Source organism: Melanerpes formicivorus, unplaced genomic scaffold (assembly GCF_026170545.1).
Source record: "Melanerpes formicivorus ecotype bairdi unplaced genomic scaffold, bMelFor1.0.p_v2 SCAF_60, whole genome shotgun sequence".
NCBI classification, from domain to species: domain Eukaryota; kingdom Metazoa; phylum Chordata; class Aves; order Piciformes; family Picidae; genus Melanerpes; species Melanerpes formicivorus.
The window spans coordinates 3,108,299-3,127,344 of NW_027142412.1; the positions used below are offsets into that span (position 1 = coordinate 3,108,299).

General features: G+C 56.3%; 1 protein-coding gene across 5 annotated transcripts in view; it reads right to left on the bottom strand.

Moving 5' to 3' along the window:
- ASCC2 (activating signal cointegrator 1 complex subunit 2) overlaps positions 1 to 14,007 on the bottom strand; it is a 32,139-nt gene extending 18,132 nt beyond the window's left edge. For 2 of the 5 annotated variants that reach the window (XM_068161841.1, XM_068161837.1), the window contains exons 1-7: positions 13,536 to 13,582; positions 10,124 to 10,223; positions 8,918 to 9,076; positions 7,902 to 8,072; positions 5,036 to 5,165; positions 2,360 to 2,427; positions 644 to 754 (exon numbers count right to left, since the gene is read on the bottom strand). In XM_068161841.1, coding sequence (XP_068017942.1) covers positions 644 to 754; positions 2,360 to 2,427; positions 5,036 to 5,165; positions 7,902 to 8,072; positions 8,918 to 9,076; positions 10,124 to 10,204 — 720 coding nt within the window. In that variant the 5' untranslated portion in view covers positions 10,205 to 10,223; positions 13,536 to 13,582. The other 3 variants (XM_068161840.1, XM_068161839.1, XM_068161838.1) reach the window with 3 other exon arrangements.
- Positions 14,008 to 19,046: the final 5,039 nt, after the last annotated feature.

Below are 19,046 nucleotides of genomic sequence, written 5' to 3' on the forward strand. Positions count from 1 at the left end.
CTGCCAGGGTTCTGTAAGCCACACTCTGGCCTTACAAGAGGTGAGCTTCTCCATGCTGATCAGTATCCAAAGGGCAGGGGGCAAGGGGATGGGGCCAGATTCTTGTCAGTGGTGCCCAGGGACAGCACAAGGGGTGGTGGGCACAAACTGGAACCCAGGAGGTTCCATCTGAACAGGAGGAGAAATGTCTTGTTGTGAGGGTGCTGTAGCCCTGGAGCAGGCTGCCCAGAGAGGTTGTGGAGTCTCAAGAGCTCCCAACCCCCCCTGGCCACTGTGCTGCTGGGCAAGCTGCTGTGGGTGCCCTGCTGGAGCAGGGGGGGTGGGATGGATGATCTCCAGAGCTCCCTTCCCACCCCTGCCATGCTGGGATGTAATAACTGCCCAAGTGGTTAAGTGAAACACAAGGAGGCAGGCTCAGGAAGAGCCCAGGACACACTGCCTGTGGCTGCCCCACAGCACAGCCAGCTCCTGCTGGAGCAGCTTTATCATCAGTCAGATGACAAGCAGGGAAACAATGACATGGAACCAGGTGCCACAGCAGCCACCAGCATTTGGGAACAGAGTGACCCTCTGCAGCCTTACTGCTCCACACTGCCCAGGCTGCAGGACAGCAAAGAGTGAGGTGCAAGAGCAGCAGTCCCACCTGGAGGGGCATGTTCCCTGGGGTCACATTCACTTTTTCTTCCAGCTTCTGGGGCTCAGCAGAGGCTCCTTCACACTGCAGACCACACTTGTGCAGGATATTGTTGAACACCTACAGCAAGGGAACAGGGTTAAGAGGCAGGAGAGAGCAGCAGGACATGCTTCCTGCTGTGAGCACTCACTGCTGTGATCACAGGAGCAATGCAACTGCCTCCACACAGCAAGGGGCTGTGCAAGATGAAAGCTGCAGCACACCCTGGCAGGAGGGACCATGCTGCACTGCTCAGCCTCCATGCAGCCTGCAAGGCATTTCAGGGCAGCTGCACAAGGCTGTGGTGCTGAGACAGGGATTGCAGAGGCCTGGAGCACCTCTGCCATGGGGACAGGCTGGGGGAGCTGGGGTTGTTCAGCCTGGAGAAGAGATGGCTCCAGGCAGACCTTAGAGCTGCATTTCAGTATCTGAAGGGGACCTCCAGGCAGGCTGGGGAGGGACTGTGGGAATAGGCCCAGGGGCAATGGTTTGAAACTGGAGAAGGGCAGAGTTAGGTTGGGCATCAGGAGGAAGTTCTGCACAGTGAGGCTGGGGAGACACTGGAACAGGTGGCCCAGGGATGTAGCTGAGGCTCCAAGAACAAACTTGATGGGGCCCTGAGCAAGCTGCTGCCGTTGGAGCTGTCCCTGCTGCCTGCAGGGGGGTTGGACAAGATGACCTTTGGGTCCCTTCCAACCCAGTGCAATCTGTGATTCTGTGCATCCAGACCCTGAGGTGTGTGGGGAAATGGCCAGCAAGGCCAACACTGGGAGGCCACCTGAGATCCATGTCTGCAAGGGAGCAGGGGGACAAATGGGAGGTCAGCAGCACCTCCTGCTGAAGATCTAGTCCCAGTGCCTTCTGCCCTCTCCTCTGAGGAGAGCAGACAGACTTGGTGGTTCTGTACAAACAAAGGATCTGAAGAGAAGCTGAGAGAGTTAGGCTCTGGCTTGCCAACAGCCTTTGGTGTGGAACCCAGCTCAATCAGCTCTCCTACACCTGCACTTTGCCAAAGCCTCCCCCTGGGCATACATGGGTGGGAGGCTACAAGCACTGAAGCTTCACAGGTTCACAGAAAGGGCTGGGTTGGAAGGGACCTCAAGGACCATCTCGTTGTAAAGCCTCCACAGCTTCTCTGGGCAGCCTGTGCCAGGGCCTCACCACCCCCATGGCAAAGAATTTCTTCCTAATGCCTCTTCCAAATCCAGCCTCTTCCAGTGTGGAGCCATGGCCCCTTGTCCTGGCACTAGGTGTCTTTGTACCAAGTCCTTCTCCAGCTCTCCTCTAGGTCTTCCTTTGCTCCTGAGAGCCCACAACGTGCACTAACACAAAGCCCTTCTACTATGGCAAGGCTCAGCTACTTCCCAGGGTCCCTCCTTTGCTCAGTTTCAGTCTCTCCCTTGCTTGAGGTGGGGGTGACACAAAGCACAGTTTCTGAGCTGCCTAATGAAAATTCCTAGAGATAAACTGCAGAGAGGGGCAGGAGCTGAAGGCAACAGCAAATAGTCAGCACTAGCTCCAGATAAAGGTTCAGAGCCTGCCTGAGCCACATGAGCATGAACCAGACAAAAGCAAGCAAGAGCAAACACCCTCTGCTTGCCTGTGGCCACACTTGGTCCCTTCTACCCTCTGAGCTGTGCCACACTTTGAGCTGGAACCTGGGCCCTGCCAAGCAGGAAGCAGTACCTGGAGGACAGTGGGCAGAGTTTCATCGAGGTCACTGAAGTAACTTGGCTGCTGGGTGAAGATATTTCCTGGGAAGAGAAGGAGAAGAAGGAGCCCATTTCACTCACTCCCACCAGTGAACTTGCAGCAGGAGCAGCATTCGTGTTCTCACTGCCACCCCTGCCCCTCCAGACACAGCTCATCACCACTCAGGACACAGGCAGAGGGCCCACCCCTACCCAGCCAGCCTGTCAACTCATCAGTGCAACCAGAGAAGTGGTAATGAGAACATGTTCAGCAGAGCAGAGCCAAGGAGGAGTTGGATGATTCATGCCCCAGAGGCTGAATCAATGAATAATGCAAATACTACCACTAAACACTGCTTTATGTGACAACTGGAGCTGACTCTTAATTACTGATAACAGTTCAGCACAGGCAGGGAAAGCTTCTGCAGGACATTTCTTAGAGGTAATGAGGCTTTAGTAATACCTGCTATTATATTGCTTGGACTTCATTATCTCCACAGAATACCCCACTGAGCACTGGCACACCATCAATCCTCAGCAAGCAGGCTCAGAGCCTGCCTGTCCTCCTGGGAATGACTGCTCACCTGGGGAAAATGGGAAGCTCTCCAGTGAGGACAGAGCATGGGTAAGAGTTATGAGACAGCCTTCAAATTCCTTCATCCCCTCAGAGAACAGCTCTGAGGCCCCCAGCACAAGAGAGGCATGGGCCTGCTGGAGTGGCTCCAGAGGGGGCACCTCTCCTGTGAAGGCAGGCTGGGAGAGCTGGGGCTGCTCAGCCTGGAGAAGAGAAGGCTCCAGAGGGAGACCTTAGAGCTGCATCTCAGTATCTGCAGGGGAGCTCCAGGCAGGCTGGGGAGGGACTGCTCAGAAGGGGCTGTGGGGAGGGGACAAGGAGCAATGGTTTGGAACTGGAGCAGGGCAGATTGAGGCTGGACATCAGGAGGAAGTTCTGCACAGTGAGGCTGGGGAGACACTGGAGCAGGTTGCCCAGGGCTGTTGTTGAGGCCCCATCCCTGGAGACATCCAAGATTAGACTTGATGGGGCCCTGAGCAAGCTGCTGTAGTTGGAGGCGTCCCTGCTGCCTGCAGGGGGGTTGGACAAGATGACCTTTGAGGGTCCCTTCCAACTCAGTGCAATCTGTGAATCTGTGAACCCAAAGTTAACCAATGAATCACCCCCCAGAACTGCCCAGGCCATGACTGTCACAGCAGAAGGCAAATAATCAGGTGAGCAAAGCCCTGGCTGGGTGTGTGCAGCATTACTGTGCTGCCCTCCAGAGCCTCTGCACCATCCCACTGAGCCCCCACACACCTAGGCCACTTTCAGAGTACTTTGCAGACCCTAGGTAATCTAAACTTCAGAGCTGCACCTCTGGGGCTTGACAGGTGAACTTAGAGTGGAAGTTCCTGAGAAAGGATAAAGGGGTTCAAAAATGCAAAGGTTCCTCTAAGCTTTTGTGGTCTGGAAACTGGGCTGCATCACAAGGTCTCAAACACTTCCCATGTCAGTCAGCCTGGCAAGGAGGCACAAGTAACTACCAGAGAGAGGTGCAAGGTTCAGTGCATGAACCCCAGACAAAGGGGGTTAGACTTGAGGAAGAGCAGCTCACTTCAGCCAAGGTTAAGTACTCTTACAGCTGTGCTCAGGGGGATGGGAAAGGTCAGAGGTGGGTCCCTGGTGAGGAGCACACAGGAGCAATGCAAACACTGAACCCATTGCCCTGATTCATTACACAGGTTCTAGCAGCCAAGGCTGAGCTGCTCCTTAGTATGCACTTGCCCTGAGACTGACTGTCCAGAGCCAGGGAAGTGGAGGGACAAGGACAGCTTGAGCTGTGCTCTGAGCTGCTCTGTGGTTTGCAGGCACTGTATAAATCAATGTCTGCACTGAAATGTCAAGTTCTCCCTCTTCCCAGACCACTGATTACCTCACCTGGCACATTTCACTTGGCTCCCAACTCTGGGCAAAGCAGCACTCAAATGAGCAGTTGGACTCTGCCCCATGCTCTAAGCCTCCTCCCTCCCTGCCTGCCCAGGAGTGGAGTTGTTTGCCCCTTCCCACCTCCACCAGGATTTTCCAGAGCCTCCATGGTCCTCATACAGTGGCTGAGAAGAAATATGTAACTGGCACAGGAAACAACTGCTGAGGTGTAACTGTGCCTTGGCTCATGCCTCACACCACCAGCCCAGCTCAGGACAGCTAAGCTGACAGAAATGAAGGGGCCAAGGGAAAAAAAGGGGGCCCAGGATAAAAAACAGGGGGACCAGGGAAAATAAGGGAGCCAAGGATATAAAAAGGGGGCCAAGGATAAAAAAAGGGGGCCCAGGATAAAAAACAGGGGGACCAGGGAAAAAAAGGGGGTCAAGGATAAAAAACAGGGGCCAAGGATAAAAAAAAGGGGGCCAAGGATAAAAAAAGGGGGCCCAGGATATAAAAAGGGGGCCCAGGATACAAAAAGGGGGCCAAGGATAAAAAAAAGGGGGCCAAGGATAAAAAAAAGGGGGCCAAGGAAAAGTAACCTGAGCCAGATATTGATTCAGAAATTGCAGATTCTAGTTGCTAGTGAAGAATTCACTTTCAGAGCAGTCACACTGCCATAAAATCTCAGCTGTCAGTAGACAAGCAGACAAAAGCCTAAATGCAGCAAGGTGTCCCTTGGTTTTGACTAACCTATCATCTTCTGGAGCAGGGGAGCATTGCCCTTCCCAAAGAGCACACAGAGGTCCAGGATCTTGGGGATGTCAAACAGGAAGTTGTTGTAAATGATTTCTCCAAAGACAGAGGGAGTGATAAAGTGATCCTGCAAAGAAAGAGAGAGGGATTCAAAGGCTACTCCAGATCTTGCTCTGCCAGAACTCCAGCATGGCAATGACACTAACTACAACTGCAATGAGCTTGAGGAGGGCAGCTTTAGACAGGAGACTGGGAAGAAATTCTTTGCAGTAAGGGTGGTGAGACACTGGAACAGCTTGCCCTGAGATGTGGTGGAGGCCTCACCCCTGGAGACATTCAAGGTCAGACTTGATGGGGCTCTGGAGCAACCAGGTCTTGCTGGAGCCCATAGAATTGTTTTGGTTCATGTCCCTGCTGGCTGCAGAGGGGTACACAGCAGAGGGGTCACACAGGCTGACCTTCCAGGGTCCCCTCCCACCCAATGCACTCCATGATTTTATGAGACCTGCAGACACATCTCCCCAAGGTGGGTTAAGCATTTTGTGCCACAGAAGGCAGCAGCTCTGCTCACACTTCTTCTGCAGAGCCCTACAGCCCCACATTCCCAGCTGCTTGTCACTGCCATCAGCTGTGCAGGTCACAGCATTCACCCCCCAGCCTTGCACTGCTCACAGGGTCAGGCTGCACCAGCAGGGGAACCAATCCACCTAGAAGAGCTAAGACAAAGCTCCCTACAGTTCACTCTGCTCCCAGGCTGGCTCAAGACATGGCCAAGTGACCAGCTGAGCAGACACAGGAGTGCCTCAGCCCAGAGGCAGGGATGAGCAGCCAGGCACAGGAACAGCTTGACTGGCTCTGACACTGAGAGGATCCCATGAAATCACAGCCTGAGGGCACTGGTACCCAGGCAGAGCAGAATCAAGGCACTGAAGATGACTGCATCAGTGACAAGCAGGCAGAGATCCCAGGGACTGAGAGGGCTGGAAGCCCAATGCTGTGAAGTCAGGCTGAGAGAGCTGGGCTTGTTCAGCCTGGAGAAGGCTCCAGGGAGACCTGCTGGTGGCCTTGCAGTACAGAGAGGTGGGGCCAGACTCTTGAGCAGGGTATGCTGTGACAGGACAAGGGGTGATGGTTTGAAACCAAAGCAGGAAGATTTAATCTGGAGGGAAGGAAAAGCTGTTTGACACTGAGGGTGCTGAGACCCCAGCCCAGGCTGCCCAGTGAGGTGGGAGATGCCCCATCCCTGGAACTATTGAAGGTCAGGTTGTCTGGGGCCCTGAGCAAGCTGCTCTAGTTGCAGATGTCCCTGCTGACTGCAGGGGGGTTGGACTGGATGGCCCTGAGAGGTCCCTGCCAACCCAAACCAGCCTGTGGCTCTCTGAGCTGCAGCTCTGTGCCCTGACTACTACAACACTCTGTCAACCCCCCTGAGTCATAACACTGAAGGAATCTCTTCTAGAGGTCTAGATGACAAAGATTCCATCAGCTCTGACACTGGGAAACAAACAAGCTCAAAGGTGATTTGGGATTTTCAGAAGCCAGACCTGCCCATGACAGCAAATGTTTTCACTCCCAGTGAAAGGCAGCACACACATCTCCCTGCTGGAGCAGAGGGCCAGGGCTTTATGCTGCCCAGGCTCAGCTTCTAGAACTCCTGCTGCCTGCCTGCCTGCCAACAGCCTATTCATTCTCTTCAAGTTACTCAACTATAAAATGGGTTTGAATGCTTGTCTGCCCCACTGGAGTGGTTAAGATTTAATCAGATCCTGGAATGAAAGACACCATAGAGGTGTCTGAGTACTGCTGCTGAAGCAGTGCCAGCTCCAGGCTCCAGCATTCCTTCTACCTGTTCCTGCCCCAGTCCTCCACCTCCCACTCCCAAGGTCCTGAATGACAGCATTGTGGCAATGGAGAGACTCAATACACCACTGAATAACACAGCAGGGACCAAGGAGAGGAGCAGGGGAGCAATTGCCAGCACAGCAGGCGCCTCCCCCATCCTGCCCAAAGGCCTCATCCTGCCCAAAGGGCTGGTGAAAATTCCAGGGCTGCTGCTGGGAGCTGCACTCCCACAGTGAGGGCTTGGCTTTCAATTAGGCTGCCAAGAAAACAGCCATTTGGAGCCAGGTCGTTGTGTGCCCAGAACCTGGGGCAAGTTCAAGGAGAGCCAAGTGTTAGCACAGATCACTGCATGGCACAGAGGAAGAGGCACTGAGGGAGCCAATGCTCAGCTGCTGGCAGCCTGAAGCATCCTGGAACAGCTTAGGTTGGAAGGGACCTCAGAGATCATCTCCTCAAAGCTGCCTGCCATGGGCAGGGACTTGTCTCTCCTGGACTTGGGTGCCCAAGGCCTCATCCAGCCTGGCCTTCAGCACCTCCAGGGAGGGAACATCTACAGCCTCTCTGGGCAGCCCATTCCAGAGTCTCACCACCCTTGTACTGAAGAACTTCTTCCTCAGCTCCAGTCTGACCCTGCTCTCCCTCAGCTTCAAACCCTTCCCCCTTGGCCTGGCTCTACACACCCTTAGAGGAGTCCCTCTGCAGCCTTCCTCTGGCCATGCAGCTGTACAAAAGCCAGCTGGCTCTGTCCTCTCTCCCAGCCACTATCACACCATCACACATGGCTAACCTGCCATTATTTAGCTGGCTGCCTGGATCTCCTGCCTACAAAATCACTGCATAGCTCAGATAGTGGAGCTCTGAGTGGTTCTCATTATCTGCACATGGACAAACAGGTTGATAAACATGCCCTGGGAGAGGAAGGCAGCTGGGCACAGCAGTAGGACACATGATTAGCCTCCCCAGTTGCCTATACCCCTAAGAAACACAGCCTGGAGCAGCTGCCAGGCAGGGCAGTGCTTACCTTGGACTCCTTGTGCGTGGCCATCCTGAGGAAGGTCAGGAAGACACTGCGGTGGAGGCAGCTCTGCATCTCCTCCACCTCGGGCTGCCAGCCCAGGGAGGCATCGAACTTGCGTGGGGCATGGCACAGGTAGGAGTCCAGGCACTTCTGCAGTGTCTCATCAAATATGACCTGGCACAAGGGAAGGGCAGGAAGGGAATGTCACACCTGCCCAGAGGCACCTGTGGGCAGCCCAGGGGAATCTCAGTCCAGCAATTCTAAACTTCCAAGAGGGCTAAAAGGATTCCCCTGCTTCAGACAGCAATGGTTTGGATGAAGGGAGGGAGGGCACCCCCAGCAAGGTCCCAGGTGACACTAAATGGAGTGGTAGCATTGAGCTGCTGGAGGGCAGGAAGGATCTGCAAAGGGACCTGGCTGGGTTGGATGGATGGGCTGGGGTCAGTGGGCTCAAAAGGCCAAGAGCTGGCTCCTGCATTTGGGTCACAATAACCCCAAGCAACACTCCAGCCTTGGGGCAGAGTGGCTGGAAAGCAGCTCACTGGAAGAGGAGCTGGGGGTGCTGGTGGAGGGCTGAAGGTGAGCCAGGCTGTGCCCAGGCAGCTGAGAGGGCCAATGGCAGCCTGGCCTGGATCAGTCACGGTGTGGTCAGGAGCAGGGAAGTGATGGTGCCCTGCAGTGGGCACAGCCTGAGCACTGGGCTCAGTTCTGGGCACCACAGCACAGGAAAGGCATTGAGGGGCTGGAGGGTGTCCAGAGGAGAGCAACAAGGCTGGGGAGGGCTTTGGAGGCCATCACATGAGCAGTGTCTGAGGGAGCTGGGGCTGTTTAGTCTGGAGAAGAGGAGGCTGAGGGGAGGCCTCATTGCTGACTACAGCTCCCTGAAAGGAGGCTGGGGTCAGGCAGGCCCTGGTCTCCCAAGCAGCCAGAGACAGAATGAGAGGATCTCAAGCTGGTGGCTCCACCAAGCACCTAGATTGTTTCTGCCTTTTCTTCCAGAGCCATGAAACAATTGTTACCTGGCACCAGAACTTCTCATGAGGCAAAGCCAGAAGCCAGCTGAGGTCGTCTGCAATGAATTTTGCTCGCTCCAGGAACTCTTCCACCAAAGCAGGCTCTCTGCTGGCAGGGGGTGGTCTGTACAGCACAAAAGAGCGATCTGCTTTGATTGCTGGGTGCTGCAGAAAGCCAAAACACTGTCTTAAAACGACAGAGCAGGTGACAGAACTCCCAGTTGCTATTTGCTCTGCTCACTGCGTGCTAGGAAGCCAACACAAACCCACACTAGCACAATCTGACATTCAGCTCCCTGGAAGCTTCCCATTTTCTGACCTTCCAAGGCAGCAGAGCAGTGGGTTTGTATCTTTATTTACCAGCAAGCTTTTCAGACCTTCATAATTTGGTAGATGTTGTTCCTTGCACTCTCTTAACCAAAAGACTTGCAAAGCAGTCCTCCCACACCTCCCAGACAAACAGCAACAGCTTCATGTCATGCTTCTGAAGCATGGCCTGCCCTCCCTCTTCCCCCTCTCAAGTGGCTCTTGCACAACATTGCACTAAGTCAAACCACCATGGCCACCAAAGACAGAGATGAGACATTTCAGTGCCCTTCCCAAGGCTTGCTGGGCAAATGCTTTGCCCAAATGCTCCCAGCCTACAGTGAGAATCCTGTGAAGCAGCCCACGGGTCTGCATGCCCAGGGCAAACCTCCTCCTGAGCCAGTGGCAGTCACAGAATCCCAGCATGCTGGGGACTGGAAGGACACCTGAAAAGCATCCAGCCCAGCCCCCCTGCTCCAGCAGGGCTCCCACAGCAGCCTGCCCAGCAGCACAGTGGCCAGGGGGGGTTGGAAGCTCTCCAGGGAAGGAGACTCCACAACCTCTCTGGGCAGCCTGCTCCAGGCCTCCAGCAGCCTCACACCAAACAAGTTTCTCCTCATGTTCAGACAGAACCTCCTGGGTTCCAGTTTGTCCCCAGTGCCTCTGCCCTGTTCCCTGGGCACCACTGAGAGGAGTCTGGCCCCATCCTCTTGCCCCCTGCCCTTTAGCTATTGATCAGCACTGAGAAGATCCCCAATGCACTGAAACACAAAGCAAGTGCCTTTGGCAGGCAAGCCAATCACAGTTCATCATAACCTGGACCAAGGGACACCTCAGCCCAGGCCTCAAGGGAAGACAGTCAGCTCTGAAAGGTCTTGTTTGGCTTTCAGGAAAAACACAGCTCACCAGTGCTGGCAAAGTCCTCAGCTTCCCAGTCCTGGGATCTCTCTCTGTCAGCTGCAGCTCATCCAGGGGCAGTGCTGGCATCCTGCTGGCTCCCTCCTGTCTTCAGCACCCACAAACACAAAAGCAGCACAGGACACATTTCACAAGGTCAGTCAACCAAAACCAGACCCAAAGAGGCTCCAGCCTCCCTGCCACACACACAGCAGCTGGAAGGACACTTCTGCAAAGCTATTTATGCACCACCCAAACACCAAAACTCAAGGGAATCCCCAGAGCCAGCTGCACAGGAGAAACCTGCAGCATGGTCCTGAGCCTTCATCCCTGCTCCTCAGGGTGCCTTAAGTGCAGCCAGCAGCTAAGCCCCACACAGCCACTTGCTCACTGCCCACCCACAGTGGGATGGGGAGAGAATGGGAGGAAAGAGTCAAAACACATGGCTTGAGATGAAGGCACTTCAACAGAGGGGAAAAGAGAGAAAATCAGTAAGAGAATCCTAGAGTGGCTCAGGTTGGAAAAGACCTGAGAGAACATCTCCTCCAACCCCCTGCCAGGGCCAGGGACACCTCTCAGCCAGACTTGGTTGCCTAAGGCCTCATCCAGCTTGGCCTTGTACACCTCCAGGGAGGGGACATCCACAGCCTCTCTGGGCAACCCCTTCCAGAGTCTCACCACCCTTGTACTGAAGAACTTCTTCCTCAGCTCCAGTTTGACCCTGCTCTCCCTCAGCTTCCAACCCTTCTCCCTTGGCCTGGCTCTAGACACCCGTAGGAGAAGTCCCTCTGCAGCCTTCCTTGTAGGATCCCTCTGGCATTGGAAGGCAGCTCTCAGGTCCCCCTGGGCTCTTCTCCAGGCTGAGCAGCCCCAGCTCCCTTGGCCTATGCTCATAATGGTAATAACAATCCTAAGAAAGGAAGCAGGATGCAGAGAGGGGCAGAGTTAGAATGGAGATCAGGAAGAAATTCTTTAGAGTGAGAGTGGTGAGACACTGGCACAGGTTGCCCTGGGAGGTCATGGATGTCCCCTCCCTGGAGGTGTTCAAGGCCAGGCTGGCCACTATCAGGCAGTGATAGGACTAGGGGGAATGGAATGAAGCTGGAGGTGGGGAGATTCAGGCTGGAGGTGAGGAGGAAGTTCTTCCCCATGAGAGTGGTGGAGCCCTGGAATGGGTTGTGCAGGGAGGTGGTTGGGGCTCTGTCCCTGGAGGTGTTTAAGCCCAGGCTGGCTGAGGCTCTGGCCAGGCTGCTCTAGTGTGGGGTGTCCCTGCCCACGGCAGGGGGGCTGGAACTGGCTGATCCTTGTGGTCCCTTCCAACCCTGACTGATTCTGTGATGCTATGATGAGGTCTTGAGCAAGCTGGGCTGGTGGGAGGTGTCCCTGCCCACGGCAGAGGGGTCAACCAAATGATCTTCATTCAGGGTCCCTTCCAACCCAAGCCATTGTATGAATCTCTACAGCTGACCAAAGTGACTCAGAAGGAAGATCAGAGTTTAGAGAGCAAGTGAAGAAAAGTCACATTCTCAGTTCCAGGGCTTCTGTCTCCTTTGGGTTCAGGCAGGAACTCTGTCATCTCCTGTTTCACAGCTCAACTAAAGCCCAACACCTGAGTAGGGCAATGCCAAGAGGCACAGCTCAGCAAACCTGAAGCCATGATGCCTTTCCAAGAGAGTCTGAGGCTGAGAACACTGAGTCCCAATTTTTATGACAATAAAAAAGCCATAAAGCAACCCCAAACTTTTCATCAGGAGCAGCCAAGCTGCTTCTCAGCTCTCATCATCTGTTTTGTTTGGCTCTCAAAAGCCCTAGAGCTGCTCTGAAGACTGCACACAGAAAGGTGTGTTTGCAGCAAGGGAAAATGTGTCAAGTGTCCCATTTCAAGCCTGCCTAGCATCAAAACCTCCAGCCCAAGTCAAAAATGGCTTGGAAGAGCCTGGCCCCTTGGCCACAAGCTTATTCATCTGGAGAAGAGAAGAAACCCCAGCAGAGAATATCCTCAGCACAGAGAATCATTCCCCAGAACTCCCTCTCATGCTTTGGCACTCAAGACCTTTGGCCTAAGCTACAGGAGTAGCCTGCCATGCTCTGTGACTCTGGGTACCCACTGCAGGAGCCAGGCAGCTCTGACACAGTGAAGCACCTTGGTGCCACAGAAACGTATTGGCAAAGCAGCAGAAGTGCCTCTGCCCTGCCCCCCTCCCCTGACTGCCTGCTGGGATGCAGGTGAAGGGACACCCAGGCTGACATGGTCACTGCTGGCACCCCTGGCAGCACTGCTGGGCACCCCTGGCAGCACTGCTGGGCACCCCTGGCAGCACTGCTGGGACCCATGGCAGCACTGCTGGGCACCCATGGCAGCACTGCTGGGCACCCATGGCAGCACTGCCGGGCACCCCTGGCAGCACTGCTGGCACCCCTGGCAGCACTGCTGGCACAGGAAGAGCGCCACTCTGCAGCCTTGCTCACGTTGAATGTGCTGCTACGGAGCCTGCCAGAGCCCAGGCAGCCCTCTGCCCTTGGTCTCCTTTGCCAGCCCCAGTCCTGCTCCTGCGCCCGAAGGAGCTCACAGAGTCACAGCAGGAGGGAGGCTGGAAGGGACCCCTGGAGATGATCCGATCCCCCCTGCGGAAGCAGCAGCAGGTTGCCCATGATCAGTGTCCAGGTGGGTTTGGACCCTCCCCAGAGAAGGAGACTCCACGGCCCCTCCGGGCAGCCTGCTCCAGCTGTCCAACACAGCACCCCCCTGTACCCCACTCTGCCCAAGGCAGGCACCGGCCCGAGCTCCGCCCGCACCTCCTTCACCCCCTCGTCCCCATACGGCACCCAGCCTCCCTTCAGCGCCAGCCCACCGGCCCAGCCGCTGCCCCCCAAGCACCCCCACAGCCCCGAGCGCCCCCCCAGCCTCCGCATACAAACCCTGCTCCCCCCCGCCCCGGCAAGCCCCAGCCCCACGGCAGCCCCAGCCCCCACGGCAGCCCCAGCCCCCACGGCAGCCCCAGCCCCCACGGCAGCCCCAGCCCCACGGCAGCCCCAGCCCCACGGCAGCCCCAGCCCCCACGGCAGCCCCAGCCCCCACGGCAGCCCCAGCCCCACGGCAGCCCCAGCCCCACGGCAGCCCCAGGCCCCGTTACCCACCGCCGCTCCACCACCCTGCGGCCCCCCCGCTGCAGCGGTGCCAGCTGTGCCAGCGGTGCCAGCGGTGCCAGCGGTGCCGGCTGCCCCAGCCGCTCTCTCCAGCCCACAGCAGATCAGCCAAGCGCTGGCGCACTTTAAGCCACTGCCACCGCCGTCCCCTCCCCCCCCCCCCCCATCTCCCCCTGCCCTGCAACCAGCCCTGCTCAGACCCTGCCCCCCTGCCCAGGCCCTGCCGCAGCCCCTACTTCCTGTGCCAGCCCCACAGCGCCCGAGCCCCCGTTACCGGGCAGCCACGTCCCCGCCGGCACCACGCTTCCGCGGCCCCGCGGCGCTTCCGGGGCACGGCGGAAGGGCCCGGCACGGGCGGAGCCTGAGCGGCGGAGCCTGAGCGGCGCTGCCCCTGCCCCTGCCCCTGCCCGTGCCCGTGCCGCTGCCCCTGCTGCTGCCCCTGCCCCTGCCCGTGCCCGTGCCGCTGCCCCTGCCCGTGCCCCTGCTGCTGCCCCTGCCCGTGCCACTGCTGCTGCCCCTGCCGCTGCCCCTGCCCGTGCCCCTGCCCGTGCCCCTTCCCCTTCCCCTGCCCGTGCCCCTGCCTCTGCCCCTGCCCGTGCCCCTGCCCCTGCCCGTGCCCCCTGCCCCTGCTGCTGCCCCTGCCCCTGCCCGTGCCGCTGCCCCTGCCCCTGCCCCTGCCCCCGCCGCTGCCCCCCCCCGGCATCGGCAGCTCCCCTACGGCCCGACCTGCTCCCGAAGGGGTTCGGTACCAGGGCTGGGTCTGAAGCCACCGAAGAGGCTGTGTCCAGAGCACAGGAGGAGGAGCAGAGGGCTGGAGCTGCTCTGCTGTGAGGACAGACTGAAGGAGTTGGGGTTGTGCAGGCTGGAGAGGAGAAGGCTCCCAGGAGACCTCATTGTGGCCTTCCAGGATCTGCAGGGGGCTGCAGGAAAGCTGGGGAGGGACTTTGGAGGCTGTCAGGGAGGGATAGGACTGGGGGGGATGGAGCAGAACTAGAAGTGGGGAGGTTGAGATTGGCTGTGAGGAAGAAGTTGTTGGGCAGGAGGGTGGTGAGAGCCTGGCACAGGCTGCCCAGGGAGGTGGTGGAAGCCTCCTGCCTGGAGGTGTTTGCAGCCAGGCTGGAGGTGGCTGTGAGCAGCCTGCTGTGGTGTGAGGTGTCCCTGCCCATGGCAGGGGGTTGAGACTGGCTGAGCCTTGAGCTCCCTTCCAGCCCTGACAACTCCATGATTCTATGATTTGATCCCCAGATGCTGCTCCTCCTGCCCAGGGCAGGCTGCAGCTGTGGGTTTGTCATTAGTTACAGCCACACTGTCGTGCCATGAGGGAACTGCCTGCCCAGCAGGGGTTTGTCCTCTGGGAGCAAACCAGTGAATTCAGTAATCACCTTTTACATTATAAAAGAACTCAATAAGATATGGGGGGAGGCAGGGAAGACACCTGGGCAGGGTCCCAGTGGGGATACCTCGGCCTGGAATCCACAGAGCCCCCCCCTCGGTTCCCTCAGCCTTGGTTTCTCAGTGCTCGTTAGGGACATCACTGTGAGTCACAGTTTGGCACTGCAGGACAAGCTTAATTATTGCCAATTAATACAGGCACCAGTGCTAGGAAGAAGGGATCTAGCTGGTCACACTTAGACCACGTGGAAGCCCCAGGAATGGGGGATGGCAGAGGGATGCAGGGGGGATGGACACATCCAACTGTCACCAGTTTGGGTGCTCTGAAGTATCCCAGTTCTCTGTCCTGGCCACAGGGAACTCCTCCAAAGCTTAGGCCAGAGTCCAGGTTTAGATGGTGAAGCAGCCCAAAATAGCCCCTGCACATGGCTGGTCATGTGCTCAGCAGGAATGGGGCTGTAAGAGGCTCCAGATCTCCAGCCCCAGGCCAAGCCCTGGCAGATGCAGCGACCCCGCAGGAGAGCAGCAGGGAGCCGAGGGAGGGTTGCACCGTGCCACAGAGAAGCCAGCTGCTCCCTGCTGCTCCCCAGCCACGTCCTGGCCAGCATCTCACTCACACACTGACTCATCCTCCCTGGCAGAAGGGCATGGATGGGCTGTGCTGCTCCACATCAAGCAGGGTACTTCTGATTTACACCTTAAATGTCACCACAAGTTGTGCAGAAGCTGCCATTTTCACCATTCCTCTGCCATACCTTTTGAATGCCTAACTTGCACCTGAAATAATCATTATTTCTGTTTCTCAAACATCACAACAGGAGCCAGGCCCTCAGGCTGCAGCCCTGGCACCAGCACACTGGGGAACAACCTGCCAGAACCAAGCCCTAGCAGCAATGTCAGCCCCCAGCTCTGCTCTGACCGTTCAGCAGAGGATCATGTTTGGCAGCTGAAACACAATTCCTTCACACAGGCATCTGCTTGCTCTCCCTCCTTTGCCAGCCTTCCTCCAGAGCACTGCTGGCAGGGCTCTGAGCAACTCAGTGGGCTTTGGATCTGCCATTGAGCTGCTCTGAATCACTAGTCCTCTTTTTGGGGTGGTTTTTAGTTACCCACCTGATGGTGTAGGACCCATTTGGTTTCCCAAAGCACACCTGAAACTCTGGTGATACCATGGATGTGCAACAGAGATCACAGATTGCATTGGGTTGGAAGGGACTCTCAAAGGGCATCTTGTCCAACCCCCCTGGCACTCAGCAGGGACACCTCCACCAGGCTGCACAGGGCCACATGAAGGCTGATCTTGAATGTCTCCAGGGACAGGGCCTCCACCGCATGTCTGGGCAACCTGTTCCAGTGTTTCACCACTCTCACTGTGCAGAACTTCCTCCTGATCTCCAACCTAAAGAGAAGAGAGGGTTCTGGCAGTACCTTCAAGCTGCCTTCCCATACCTGAAGGGAACCTGCAGGCAGGCTGCAGAGGGATTGTTCCTAAGGGTGTCTAGAGCCAGGCCAAGGGGGAAGGGTTTGAAGCTGAGGCAGAGCAGGGTTAGACTGGAGGTGAGGAAGATTTTTTTCAATGAGGGTGATGAGACTCTGGAATGGGTTCCCCAGAGAGGCTGTGGCAGTCCCCTCCCTGGAGGTGTTGAAGGCCAGGCTGGATGAGGCCTTGAGCACCTAAGTCTAATTGAGAGGTGTCCTTGGTCCTGGCAGGGAGGTTGGAGGAGATGATCTCTAAGGTCCCTTCCAACCTGAGCCAGTCTAGGATTCAATGATTTTTCCTCACACACTGACCAAACAACAGCCAGCTGTACCCTCTTGTTCTCCAGAAGGACATCACAGAGGGTTTGAAGACAGCAGGCTGCCCAGGTGCTGCTTCCAGACACGGGGAACCCTGCAGGCCCGTGGCTTCCAAAGCCATTCAGTCTGTGCGGCCGCGGCGCCGAGGGCCACGGCTTGGCGGCGACCTGGCAGGGCTGAGCTAACGACACTTGGACTCCATGACCTTAAAGGTCTCTTCCAAGCAAACTACTTCTGTGATTCTATTCTTAAAAGCATTTTTCAGGCAGGATTGTTGTGGCAACACAGCACATGACACAGCTGAAAGCGGTGTCCGCTGACCCCTCCGAAGGGGAGACACGTTCGGCGTAAGATGCTTCGAACGTTTCACTTATTTTTAGCTCCCTGGGCAAACAATATGGCTCAGGCTTTGTAAGAGTAAGGAAACATCAGAAGCAGGCACAAAACAAGACTTCCAAACATGGCTAACTGTTGGAGGCAGTGATTTGAGAGGTCTTTTCCAACCTAAACACTTCTGCGATTCCGTGAGCCTTCTGCTGGCACAGAGCTGCTGCTGTATCCCAGAATCCTGGCACGGTGGGTGCTGGGAGGGACCTCTGGAGACCATCCAGTCCAACCCTTCTATTAAAGCTGGCTCAGCCACAGCAGCTTGCCCAGGATCACGATGGCCAGCTGGGTTTGGAATCTCTCTAGGGAAGGAGACTTCACAACCTCTCTGGGCAGCCTGCTCCAGGCCTCCAGCACCCTCACACCAAACAAGTTTCTCCTCCTGTTCAGATGGAGCCTCCTGGGTTCCAGTTTGTGCTTGCTGCCCCTTGCCCTGTTGCTGGGCACCACTGAGAAGAGTCTGGCCCCATCTTCTTGCTCTCCACCCTCTAGCCCTTGCTGAGCATTGAGCAGATCCCCTCTCAGGATGCTTTTCAGGCAACCAGCACCAGAACAAGAGGACACAGTCTCAGGCTGTGCCAGGGGAGGTTTAGGCTGGAGGTTAGGAGGAAGTTCTACAGAGAGAGAGATTGGCCATTGGGATGAGCTGACTGGGGAGGTGGTGGAGTCACCATCATTGGAGGTGTTCAGAAGGAGACTTCATTGGGTGCTTGGTGCCATGGTTTAGTTGATTAGGTGGTGTTGGATGATAGGTTGGACATGATGATCTTGAAAGTCTCTTCCAACCTGGTCCATTCCATTCCATTCCATTCCATTCCATTCCATTTCTCAACACCCCCAGGTCTCTCAGCCTTTCCTCCAGGCTCCCATTACTGATGCTTGCAGCATTTGCTGGGTCCTTATGTGCCCACAGCTCCCCTGTCCCCAGCCAGGCACTCCACAGCTGTGCTCCCACCCACAAGCACTGCTCCCCACGCTGTCTGCAGGATTAGCTCAGAAACACTGCAGCTCTTCCACAGGACTTGTCCTGAGAGTCCCTCAGATCTTTGTCCTGCAAATAATCACCTTGCAATGTAGACACCTCCACTGTGCCAGCTTCCTCTGAGCCAGGTGCCACTGGTAGCACAGCATGGTTTAAAGCAGGGCTCTTGCAAGAGAAAGTCCTAAACTGAGGCTGTTGGAGGACGTTCTGACCTGATTTGCATGCCTTAGACACCTCAGCCTCCTCACATCATTCATCTCCTCCTCAGGAGGATGAGTCAGAGCATCTGGATTTTGGACCCCATCGGGATGACTGGCAGACTGGGTGCCTCTCACCCAGCACACTTTAATCAGGGGTGGCCTCAGGCTGTGCTGATCCTGCTGCCCTCCCTGCTTGCAGTTTGGGTGAATGACATGAGTGCATCTCTGATGGGAGCAGGAAGAACAGAAGCAGTCTCCTGGTTTCAGCTGAAGCAGAACCAGCTCTGTGCAGCAGTTTGCCTGCCCAGCTCAGGCTCTGCTCAGTGAGGCACTTTCTGAAGATTAGGGCATGTTTGCACAGTGGCAGCTGAGAGTTATTGGTGTGCCAGAGAGAGTTACTGTCAAGGGTTGGGGTGCACACCCAGGTCATGCTTTGCCCCACACTGGGGTGCAGTAAGTCAGAGGTGGCAGCTGCAGGCAGGAGTGGCCAGGAGAGGTAACCCTAAACTGACCAACAGGGAATGCCATCCCATGGACAGCATCTTCAGGAGCAAACTAAGAGATCACCAGGGTCAAGCCTCCTCTCCCATGGGCAGTGTCTGAGCATGACTCTGTTCCTTCTGCCTTCCTTCCCAATCTGTCTGATCCCTAAACTGCACCAGCAGAGGTTTAGGTTGAGTGTTAGGAAAAAGATCTTTGCTGCAAGTGTGGTCAGGGATTGGAACAGGCTGCCCAGGGAGGTGGAGGAGTCACTATGGTACCTGGGACATGGTTTAGTGGCCATGGTGGTGGTAGGTTGACAGTTGGACTTGATCTTAGAGGTCTTTTCCAACTGAAACAATTCTGTGATTCTCTTCTAAGAATCCAGCTCCTGAACCAAGATCCCATCTGCCACTTGGATCCAGTCCAGGACTTCCCCAGTGCCTGAGCTCAGCACCAGCAGTGACAAGGGTGCCCTCACTGTCATCAGGGGTTGGGTTGGATATTGGCTTGCTGCTTTGTCTCTGTTCCATGGGATTGCTCTTAT